Raw genomic sequence first — 11402 nt, 5'->3', positions numbered from 1 at the left:
CTCTCATCCACTGGGGATGAGATGGCTTAAGACCCAGTTGGTGCACAGCCCTGGGGTAACTATGCCAGGGTAGGCATTGACGGAGGGAAAAGGCTGGAGGGCAATGTCTGTGGGGGAAAGGGAAGCTATGGGGAGAAACAGGCTGCTTAGAGCCAACAGATTCGACCTCCCTTGTCTTGCCACTGCTGCCCAACCCTAGAAGAAGTGCCTCCACCAGCAGGACTCTGGCCTTAATCTCCAGCAATGCGCCCAAGTGACAGCTGCACCATCCAGCCTTGTTAATGCAATTAGCACAGCATCTTCCTTGCCCTGTCTGACCCAGATCAGGAAGGAGAGGCTGTTGGATCCCTCCTTCAGGGGAATGGCGCTCCAGACACCCCTTCCTTCCAACCTCCGGAGAGGTCTGACCAATTTCAGTGGCTCCCTCTTTGTCAACAACAAGACGGGCGACGCTGGGGTGGCACAGAGCTACCACCCAGGTAGGAAGTGGAGGAGAGAGGGAGGGGTGGACTGGATGACCTTCGGCCTTGCATTCGGACACCTTCCCATGCTGAAATTTTCAGAAGGGGATCATTCTAACAGAACAGTTGTGACATTCAAGGCCCAAGCCCGGCTAGAGCTGGAAACGGTTTCAGCTGGCTGGGGGATGTTAGGCAATGGAGTCCTCCCCCCAGTCCCTTCTTTCAAGCTTTGTTGCCAAAGTGGTGGGTTTTGTGTTTTTGCATTTTGCTCAGGCCACACAGTGTTGTCCAGTCTGCCACTACAAATGATGCTCTACTTCAATGTCTTCTATCTTCCATTCTGGTGCCTCTCGGAAGGGGTCATGCTGGAGCTCAAGGTACTAAAGGGCCAGTAAGGGCTGGGCTTTGTGTAACTTTTGTGTGTGTGTGTGTCGGGGGGTTCAATTCACTGAATGGATGGGGTCTTTGAAAAGACCATGGGCACCAATGACTCCTGCACTGGGTGCTACCTGAAGACAGCAGTGCCAGTAATTTCACTGCAGCAGACCATCTTAGTACTAGATCTACTGTATTCTGCATGGATCACAACACGTTTTAAAAACGACACTGTTAAGCCTAAGGGCTTCCAAAGATTAGGAGCCTGAGGAGTCTGCAAACCAAGGCCCATGAAGGCTGATGGAAGCAGTCACCAGGTTTCTACATCACCCTCTACGTCGCATAGCCTCACAAACCCTAGCTATGCTAAAGAGAATCTTTCTTTTTTAAAATCCTGCTCCAGTATTGTCTGCTGCCTGCCTACTACCAGTTTTTGCTTCTGACGGCGTACCTGATGCTCATCTTAGTGGAAACCTTGCGCCTGTACCTTGGATACATTGGAAATTTGCAAGAAAAGGTGAGAGGTGACAAGACAGGGACTCCTCTCTTAGGTGACTCTCCCAGAGAAGGGATATTGGGTTGAGACCTGGGTTGTGGGAGACCAGAAAAGGCGAACACAAGAAGTCTTTCCAAAGGAGAAGGCTTAAGGCCAGTGAGTAATTTCCATGTCAATGGGGTGGGGAAAAAGAATCTCTCCAAGGTGTTGAACACTAGGACCAACTAGGTCTTGCAACTGGAAACATCTCCTTTTAAAGTTCAGACTATAACCCAGAGCAGATCTGGGACATGGTGGCCACTAGGCACCGCTACGAGGGGCTAAACCCAAGCGTTTGTCCCAAGTGTAGACTTGCCAAGTGTTCACAAATTCAATGGCCAATGTATTTTTACTCTCAACTCAAGTAGTCCCATGCCATTCATTGAATTTGGTAACATGTTGACTCCTCATTGAAGACCTGGTGGGTTTAACTCTTGAGACTAACCAACTAATGGGTGGACTTGAGTTGGGATTAAAAGGTTGGATTTAGGGAGCACAGGTTTGCTTTGGCATAAGCCATCCTGGTCTGTAGACACTTGCGTTTGAGGCCCATTTGGGGTGAGGCAGGGCAGATGTCAAAAAGGGAACCCTTGAGCCAAAGAGCTTCCCTTTAGTGCTCATAGCCTCCCTCTCTCCCCTTGGCTCCACCAGGTTCCAGAACTGGCTGGCTTTGTCCTCCTCTCCTTCCTGATAGAGATGCCCGTTCTCCTGTTTATTCTGACGGACGAACACATCATCCGGCTGCCCCTGGAGATGGCTGTGCACTTGGTCCTCCTCCTCTTCCTTGCCTCCGAGATCGCTGCTGCCTTCTTGGCCCTCAAGATGATGACCAAGCAACTGGCCATGCAGTTCTACCTGAAGCAATTTGAAGAAGGCGCCGATCAGGAGGGGCAGCCGGGAAGGATGGCAAGAGGCAGCCAGTGGGGAGAGGTCAGCTGGAAGAGCTCCGTACCCATCAGCCCCGAACCAGCCCAGGATCCCTAATGGGCCTGTTACCCCAACCCCATGAAGAAGCGTTACGGCAGGTTTGGCACACGGCTAACTTTAATTGTTTTTTGTTCTTAAGCATCTAGTTTTTAGCTGGATCTTGCTTTAATCCTGTTGTGCAAACCACCTTGGATCCTGTGTTGGGAGAAAGCTAGGAAATAAATGGTGGTAAAATTAAATACAATTTTAAGTCATCTGTTCACTGCTTGGATGGTTCTGGAGCAAAAAACTACTAGATCTGTCATACTGGCTCACCTCAAAAGAGAGGGCTTGACTATTTGCAGGGACATGGTATGGAGTCAATTCCTTGGTCCAGCTATCCTTATGCGTCTTACGCCGACTGGCAGGAACTCTCCTCTGTCTCCAGCACAGAAAGGTGGCAATAGGAGTAGGAGAAAAATGCCAGCTAGACTTCCAGGTCTCAACTTTCAGGAAGGTCCCTTCTAATCCAAAGTGTGCAAGTGGAGATCTTGTCCGCTTGAGTGTCTGTTGGAAGTTTAGGCCTTTCTTTCTAAGTTTAGTGTCGCTATGTGGCCGCGTTAACCTTTTTGTCTTTCGGTGGCTTTGCCTGCAAAAGACAAGGAGGGGGACCTTTTTTGTGTGCCAAGGAAGGCTGTACAATTCTTTCTGACAGTTTGCCCATCCAACCCAGCGAGAGCTAAAATGCTGTCCTCATTTTGTCCCTCTCTGTAACTCTGCCCTCATGTTCCCATTGGTTTAGAACAGTAGATCTACTCTGGTTGGGATTAATGCTTCGATTTAGGCCAGCTTGCCCAACCTTGTTGGACTACAACTCCCAGAAGTCCTGGCCAGCAGAGCCCACAGAAAGGAAGGCTGGGAGCTGCAGTCCAACCTCCTGCCTGCTCTTGATTTACAAAGGTTATTGTGGGGAGAGGAAAGGTGTTCAAAAACAGTCCCCAAACCAAGAAGCAAAGGGGCAGGGGTTCATTTCTCCTTCTTACCTCCTCGTATTTCTCACTTCGATAAAATTCAGCTTTGGTATCGAGGTACAACAGGACAAGATCACAGACGACGGTGGCCTAGCGAGGCAAAAGGCAACATTTGTTACTCAAGAAACCAAAACATGTTGGACCTTCCGGAGACTTTGCCTCTTGGAGGCTGGCAAGGATCAGTTGGAATACAATCCCATTCTTTCCCAGCTCTATTGCATTGCTTATTGCTGTCAACCCAGGCATACTTACAGCACCAAGAAATGCTGCTCCCGTTCCCAGGTTGACAGCGGTGGGTATGATGCTGAACTTCCCAGCCTAAAATGGAGAAGGGCAATCGCTTAGAATAGCCTTATGGGAGAGAAGAGCCACGTCGATGCCATGTTGACTTTATGGATTTATTTATTTCTCACCTCAAAAGTCCAGTGGGATTTGAGGTGAAAGCAAACATCGAAGGAAGACAGAATATGGAGCACGGTCAGGCTAAGACTGCCAACTGATTGGCAGAAAAACCGATGCTGGAGAGGGTTCCCCCCCTTCCTTGGGCAATGACCAGTCCTTGGGGGTGAGGGCTGCAGAAATAGCTTTGTGGGTGTGGAAAGCTAAGGGTGCATCTACACCATACAAAGATTACAATTTAATACTGCTTTAAGTGCTGTAGCTCCATTGCATAGAATCCTGGGATTTGTAGTCTTGCAAGGTCTTTTGCCTTCTAAGCATGCTGGTGCCTCGCAAAACAGCAAATTCCAGGATTCTGTAGAAGAAAGCCATGGCTGTTTAAGTGGTATCAAACTGCATCATTTCTACAGTGCAGATGCACCCTAGGATTCACCAGAGGTGCCACCTTAACCAACCTTACCTGCTCCTCTGTCTCACAAGTGAAGGAGAGCCAGTGGCTGGCCTCTTTTAAATCCTCTGCACGGGGAGGAGCAAAGAAGTCGGTAAAAGGCCATTGGCTGGCTCTGAAGGGGAGGAGCTTAGTGCTTAGTTTAAAGGGCCAGAGGGTTGTCCTTTGAACTTGGGTTGCAAGGAAGGGAGGGATGTCATCCAGGATTTAGAGAGACTTAGAAGGAGTCAGGAGATGAGCCAGGCAAGTTGGCATGGGAAAGGTTTTGCTATGTGTTTTTAATTCTTTTTACTGTAACCCGCCTCAGTCCGTAGGGAGAGGTGGGATATAAATATTATTATTATTATTATTATTACATCCATTTTGGCAATCAGTGTGGCCCCTGGAAGGGCCTATGGACAGAAATCTGCCCCCTTGAATCTACTGGGGTTGCCCACTCCTGGTCTACATGCACAACTGGCAGCCCTGCTCCAGGGTTTCAAGCTTTCAATGTGCCCAACTCAACCTGGCGATGCCCGCACTTCATAGTAGGCAAAGCTCTGATGCGATCTGACCAGAATATCTGTCCATGGTATAAGAAAGGCACCAATAATTAGGAGATGCCCCCTCCACTTTGTAAGCAATGCAACCGTTTTAATTTTTCATGCTTGTCGTGTTGTGTGCCGCAAGAGGGAAAAAGGGGTGTGGGTGGGAAAGGGGCTGAAGGTTAACGGCAGCTGAGCATCTCCGGGAGATCTGCAAATGTTTTGCGGAGAAGGGAGGCGAGACGCTGAGCAAACCGGAAGGCGGAGGTGGAGGCACAGCTTGGGCGCAAGGCTCCCGTGGAGGCATCAGGAGCAGAGCCTGATTCATGGCCACAACCGGGATGATGAATAGGCCTCCCGCTGAGCTGCTCCAGTGGGAATCCCACCAGGGATAGGACAGTTCAGGGCCTCACCTGGCCGTGGACCGAAATGTCAAAGCGGATGCCGTAGAGTTTCAGCAGGCTCCTGGAGGGCTGGTACGGTGGGTCCTGGTAATAGGAGGCCGTTCTGGAAAGAGATCAGGCGAGTGGGTGAATAACATCCCTGCAAAGGTTTGGAAATTCATTTCAGGATTTGTGTTGCACTTGCAGGCCCCTCACTTGGCTCAGCCGTCTGGTCTTGAGAGAGCGGTTGAGCTACTGGCATGGATGAGGGCATGGCCTGCCCAAAGGAAACTTTCATCCAGGCCTCAAATTTCTACAATTGCTGAGAGTGAGACATTCTGCCATTCACATCGAGAACTCTTCCATTTGCTGTGCTGGCATCCCCCAGGTCATTTTTCCTCCGCTTTGGATGCCTCAACTCTAATTTCTAATAATCTGCTGAAGTTTTCAGGTGGAGTGACGCTAGAATTTGGGGTCTGAATGAACCTCTTGCCTCTATCCTCTCCCCCCATAGAGACAATCATGTTATCTGCACAGGCAAAAAAACTCAGATGCACTTTTTGGGGAAGAAAAGAATGAAGTGCGGAACTGCAAACGCTCCTCAAAAGCTGTGCAATTTTCAAGGGCCTTTGCACAGCAGGGAGGAAAGCAGGCAGATTAGTCATGCTGGCCTAAGAGAATAGAACTGTATATTATGCGCTACATCCTGAGGGTCTTTATTCGTATCCCCTGGCCTATGGATTCTCTCACCTGAAGTTGAATTCCTTGTCCAGGAGATTGAAGGAATAGCGAGGCTGGCACGCCGAAGGAGCCTGGTCTAAGTTGCAATCCCAGTCGATACGCATGCCGATGGCTCCCCCCTGCGTCAGGAGCCACAAAAGCACAAAAAAGGCACAGTGTTAGGGATCTGTTAAGCAACAGGTTGTACAACATACCATCCTAGGGCTGAGATCTTACATCAACAATGTGGAGTCTAAGGCCAAAACAGCTCCAGGCCCCCCTCCTTGCCTCGGTGCACAAGTGCATCACTTTAATGGGCATTACTGGGAGTAATAATGGGCACGACTGTGCTGAGGCTAGAAAGTTGGAAAAGTTGTTACAAAAGGAGACAGTAAAGGGCGATACCTAATAGCTGAACAACAGTATGATGCAGTCCATGGGCATAATGTCACACTGCACAACCAGACAACAAGATCTTGGACTGAGACTTTTTTTTCCCTATGGCTAATTCTATCAGTGAGAAATCAGCTTCATTTTTAAAGAAGAAAGCGGAACCCCAATGCCCCAGTCTTCACATTTCATGATACAGTTCCAATACACTGGTTATGATTCTGGGAAAGGGACCTACCCTGAGGGCCAGCTCCTGAAAGCTTGTGCCAGCAGCCTCCACCATGTTGTGAATACGGAAGATGGGGCAGTAAGGGCTATCCAGAGCGTTGTATTGGCAACCCTTGAAATAGGAGTCATCAGTTGTTTTTAAAGTGTTGGCCCTAAGAGACACCAAGAATTCAAGAGGACTTTCAGGATACCAGTTGCAGGAGCAAGTTCTACTGATGGCTTATGGATCTCTTTATACAAGTTTAGATTTTAACCCAAAAGGGGTTGACCATTCCACTGACCCTGCTCTGGTTTTGCAAGATTTTTGGACAATATAAAAACCTTGCAAAAGGTTAATTTGATCAAAGGCAAAACCAGGGACCCCCAAAACAACCAGTCCTCCACACTTTCAACATTTCGGGGGGGGGGGGGGGAACAGTATCCACCTTGGGCAGCCACCAGCCCACTGAAGGATCACAACCCTTACCTGGAGAAGTTAAACCTGGAAAAGTTGACTGTGTTTTTAATAAAGAGGGTGAAATTTTCTGCTTCTGCCAAGCGTGGTTTCCTAAAGAGAAAACAGCAACGAAAGAAAAAGATGAAAGACGCGTGATGATTCTAGTTTAGCCAAAATGGCACCATCCGCACAGAAGAGGATGGGATGTTGAATCGAAAGGAAACTGGCCCCTAGAGCCAGCAATGTTGTCCATGCAGCAGTAGTTGAAGCAAGACGAGATTTTGGTACCTAGGTAAGATCTTGTTTTCCACTGGACACCATGCATAGATTTCGCAGGTGCTGTGAGAATTGTTAAAATGCACACACTTTCCCGTTTTGATCCCTGGAAGAGAATAAAACCCAAACCTCAGTCCCAGTTTGCTTTGACTGCCACCTAAGCAATTGGCCTAGGCTACGAAATCTCGCGCTGCAACTTCTTTTGCACAGTTCGTCTCAAAGGGGCTACACGATCCCTTTGCAGACTTTGTACAAGGAGGATTAGGACGATGTGCGAAGTGTCCCACTATGTTCACCTCCTTGGCTTGTTACATCAACTTTCTTTGCTTATGTCTTCCAGACGCCTTTACAGTTTTATCTAATGCTAAGTGTTCAACTTGTCTAACTGTGGCACCTGGCTATGCTGATCATCGCCGCATGCGCTGCAGGGACTTGAAATTTAGGGAAGGATTTGTACCAACCACCTGTTAAGATGTGTTCCTAACCTATTAGACATTAACATAGAAAATCAGCTATCCAAAAACACATTCTTCACCAGTTTGTTTAGAGGGACAGATTAAATGTTGGTGGCATCGTCCACAGGCACATGTCCAGCAGATGCCAAGTGTTACGGATAGGGAGAGCCAGACTGCCCATAGACAGGGGTTTCAGTCTATGAAAACACCTGTAGATACCCCAGAGAGATCACAGTCCAGACCCAAAGAAACAGCACAATGCAATACATTTGTGGCCTGGGGTATTGACCATGGGCAAGTCACAGGCTCTCAGCCTCAGGGGAACGCAACGGCAAACGTCCTCTGAACAAATCTTACATCCATAGGATGGAGCTAAAGCACTTCAAGGGCTGTCAAATGGCATAATTTCTACAATGTGGATGCACTCTAGGACCAAAACCATTGCACTTACCATTCCCATGGACTACTGGCTGCCCGGCAGAACAGTCCGAATCGTTCCTGCAGTTTCCATCCGGGATCGAAGGATGCTAAACAAGATGGGTGACAAGGAAACTTTGTGACACCTGTATCATTTCAAGACAGTGCTGCATGACTACAGGACGTTGCCGGGGCTTTTTAAAAAACGGGACAAAGAACGCTGGGGCACCTTAAAGATCTCCGCATTTATGAAAGCTCATCTTCTGCTGGAAGATGACCACAGGCATCTGTGGGTCCTCCAGTGCAACTCTGTGGTCATTTTCTGGCAGAAATATAGCATTCGCCATAAGAAAAAGACAGTATACATGCTCTCAAGTTGTTTTCTATGAGGTTGGGACAACCAGACCAACACAGATTTAGATATGATGGCTCCTTGTCTACAACATACAAGAGACCGAGAGCTGATGGATGGCAGAGAGGTGCTTAGGTGGGTGGCTTCTGAAAGCAAAATTGCTATGGAAGAGCAGCCAGCAACCTACCTCTGGGCACAAGCCTTGCACTTGATTCAGCGTGGCAATGAAATTGGTCACCAAAAAGAATACATTTTCTCCCTAGGAAGAGTTTACCAAAAAAATAGGCCACATTTACTTTCCTGTAACATGCATCGATTGGATTAAGCCTCATCCCCAAACAGGAGCCTACCTGAGGGGGTTTCACGTAATCCGCCACATCCCACAGCCGATCTCCGAGCTCTTGGATGCGTACCACCGAAACCCCTTTCAGTTTGGTGATGACAGAGACGTGGGGGTCAGTGTCCTTTTCTTGGTAGCCCTTTCGGGCCAGGAGCACCCATCTGCAAGACAGAATAAGATGCCCAAAGCTTCAGAAACCTCCATCCTGAGAGATGAGCCTAATAGGTTTCCTAATAGGTTGCAAAGAGCAGGGCCTTCTCTGTGGCAGCCCCATGAGACCTGTCCTCTCCAGCTCATCCGATTGACTCCTGCTTGCCCTAGGAGAGACGAGCCTGTCCTTTACAGCCTTGGATATTCTTTGGTGGGCACCCATCCAAGTCCTAACCAGGCCCGGCCCTGCTAAGCTTTCCAAGCCAGATGGGATTTGGGGCTCTCCCAGTATTTCGGCTTCCAAGATTCAGTCCAATTCAGCCCAATTAAGTCCAGTTGTTCAACCTGTGTTTATGGCAGGCTGTTCAGACATACGGCTGGATTGGAAGAAATCAATTGTGGTTCTTGTCGCGTGCCGTCAAGACATTTCTGGCTTGTGGCAACCCTAAAGGGAACCTATCACAGGGTTTTCTTGGCCTGTTTCTTCAGAGGGGGTTTGCCCTTGCCATCCTCTGAGGCTGAGAGAGTGGGACTTGCCTAAGGCCGCCCAGTGAGTTTCCACGGCTGAGCCAGGATTCGAACCCTGGTCTCCAGAGTCGTAGTATTCAATAAATGAATTTATCTTCAATAAATTAGTACATAATAATATGGGAGCTGTGACTTATTCCCCGCCCTCTGATTGCTGGCATGTGCTCCTTTAAATTTTAGACTACATTGGCATGGGCATCACCTTCTGCCACTCTCCTCATGCTTGGAGTCTTTACAAAGTGCTTGAAGGCTCTGAGGCTGGAGGCTGTGTCGGATAATGCCAGGCACTGCAGCACTTTTACCTCTAGGCTGCAGTCCACAATGTTGTCGGTCCCCTTTCCTTCCAGAAACGCCCATGACTTGCAATACTACCTTTGCCAAGCCCGCCAATGCCCATCCTGATGCCCTCCACTTACCCAAGTATGTACGCCAGGATGCCCAGCTGGATCAGGCGGTGCAAAAGGCCCACCTTTCTGTTCCTGGTGAGGGCAAATTTCTCTGTCTTGTAATCCAGAAGGCCCAAGCAGGCCTCCTCCATCGCCGGCTGGCAGGGAAATGCCAGGAGCTTTGGACAGAAGAGCAGAGAGCATGCCTTGGCCTGGTGCCCAGCTGGCAATTAAAAGGAAACCTGGGGGGGGGGGGATGTGCAAGAGATGAGCATCTTTCTGAGCATCCTTTGGCACTGCAGAAGGGAGACTGGTGCTCTGAAATCCAAACCAGTATCTCGTGTCTCAAGGGCACATGCCTTGGCAAAATCAGGGAGGCATCTGAGAGGCATCAAGACGGCGAAAGAACAGAGAAGTGAGGCGATGCTGCACCAGTTTGCTTTTGCCTGAGCTGACTGGGAAGGGCACGATTCTGCCTCTTCCTCTCCTCTCTCCTTGCTGAGGGCATTGCATGCCAACCCCTTTTGCATCAGTTTGAAGCCAGCTGAGGGCCAAAGGGGGAAAGCGGAAGGAAAAGAGAGAAACCGGCACATTTTCAAAGCAGCGGAGAAAGTGGGACGGCAAAGGATTCATGGAAAATTGTTTCTGCCAAATTGGGGTGTATGAGAATGTGTCAAAGCCACACCGTGGCACTATCGCTCCCAGAATCCTCCAACCGTTGAGGATCCTGGGAGTCGCCACCCCTCCCCAAAGTCCCCTTTACAAGCTCTCAAGTCCGGGAGGGAATTGGGGAGGGATAAGATCTTATCCGGATAAAATATTAGCCGGCTGCTCTTTGGCGATGAAGCCACAGGAGGGCGCCAGAGAGAGAGAGTGTGGAAGGGGAGCCTGGAGGGGAGACGCCGCCCTTTCTGCTGCCGCCAGAGGGCGCTCCAGGACAACAAGGAAAGGGGTGGCGCCCTCAGCGAGTGCAGGGACTGAGTTTGGGACTACAACTCCCATCACCCCCAACCAACCCAGATGCCCATGGCCCTGGAGGAGGGCTCGAGGATTCTGGGAATTCCCAGAAAGGGGCTTGAGGGGGCCAAGGGCGCAGACAGGCTGCAGGGAGACCTCCCCCAACCGCTGCATGGTCTGGGGATGATGGGAAGTGTCCTCCAAGACCCCCCCCCCCCACATGCTGTGCCTTGTGAGGATGATGGGAAGTGTCAAGTCATTTCCGACTTATTTGACCCTAAGAAGGGCCCTTGTCCTGGGGTTTTCTTGGCCACTTTCTTCAGACGGGCATTGCCATTGCCAGCCTCCGAGGCTGAGAGAGTGTGACCTGCCCCAAGGGTCTCCATGGCCAAGGCAAGATCCAGAGTCATAGGTCAACGCTCAAACCACTGACTGGAGGCACTCTTGAGCCCAAAGCTTAGTCTGCCAATTTTGACCTAAACCCCAGGACTTTTGCAAGGGCTGCCTCGGGGCGATTCGAACCGGCGACCTCCAACACCGAAGGGGCTGACGACCAGCGCGTTGCCGATGAACCAAACCGGCGGGTGACGTCACCAGGCCCGTCCATTGCAGGTGAACCTAAGCGGCGGGTGACGTCACCTGGCTCTTCCGAGGCCCCTTAGAGGCTCCTCCCCCGCCAATCGCCTCAGCCGCTTTTCTTCAGGC

At 49.9% G+C, this 11402-nt stretch overlaps 2 protein-coding genes across 3 annotated transcripts; one reads left to right on the top strand and one right to left on the bottom strand.

The window, feature by feature from the left end:
• The first annotated feature begins 287 nt into the window (after positions 1 to 287).
• On the top strand, positions 288 to 2402 carry LOC121916430 (transmembrane protein 17B-like). The gene is made up of 4 exons (XM_042441465.1): positions 288 to 479; positions 735 to 838; positions 1240 to 1353; positions 2023 to 2402. The coding sequence occupies exons 1-4, from the start codon at positions 362 to 364 to the stop codon at positions 2353 to 2355; spliced, it is 669 nt and encodes a 222-aa protein (XP_042297399.1). The 5' UTR covers positions 288 to 361; the 3' UTR covers positions 2356 to 2402.
• Positions 2403 to 2406: 4 nt separating this feature from the next.
• Positions 2407 to 11372, bottom strand: P2RX6 (purinergic receptor P2X 6). 2 transcript variants are annotated; one of them, XR_006100873.1, is made up of 13 exons: positions 9771 to 11372; positions 8687 to 8837; positions 8524 to 8595; positions 8019 to 8094; positions 7125 to 7218; positions 6867 to 6947; positions 6411 to 6552; positions 5813 to 5922; positions 5093 to 5186; positions 3561 to 3626; positions 3321 to 3398; positions 2614 to 2926; positions 2407 to 2509 (listed from the first exon to the last, which is right to left on the bottom strand). XR_006100873.1 is itself a non-coding variant. In XM_042441459.1 (12 exons), exons 1-12 carry the CDS (start codon positions 9890 to 9892, stop codon positions 2885 to 2887), a joined length of 1128 nt encoding a protein of 375 aa, XP_042297393.1. In that variant the 5' UTR covers positions 9893 to 11372; the 3' UTR covers positions 2516 to 2884. The 2 variants fall into 2 exon arrangements, 1 of the variants encoding a protein (XP_042297393.1); XM_042441459.1 differs by lacking the exon at positions 2407 to 2509 and having other exon boundaries at positions 2516 to 2926.
• Positions 11373 to 11402: the final 30 nt, after the last annotated feature.

The sequence above is a fragment of the Sceloporus undulatus genome, chromosome 10, assembly GCF_019175285.1.
Source record: "Sceloporus undulatus isolate JIND9_A2432 ecotype Alabama chromosome 10, SceUnd_v1.1, whole genome shotgun sequence".
NCBI classification, from domain to species: domain Eukaryota; kingdom Metazoa; phylum Chordata; class Lepidosauria; order Squamata; family Phrynosomatidae; genus Sceloporus; species Sceloporus undulatus.
This window is presented reverse-complemented; position numbering and strand designations above follow the sequence as displayed.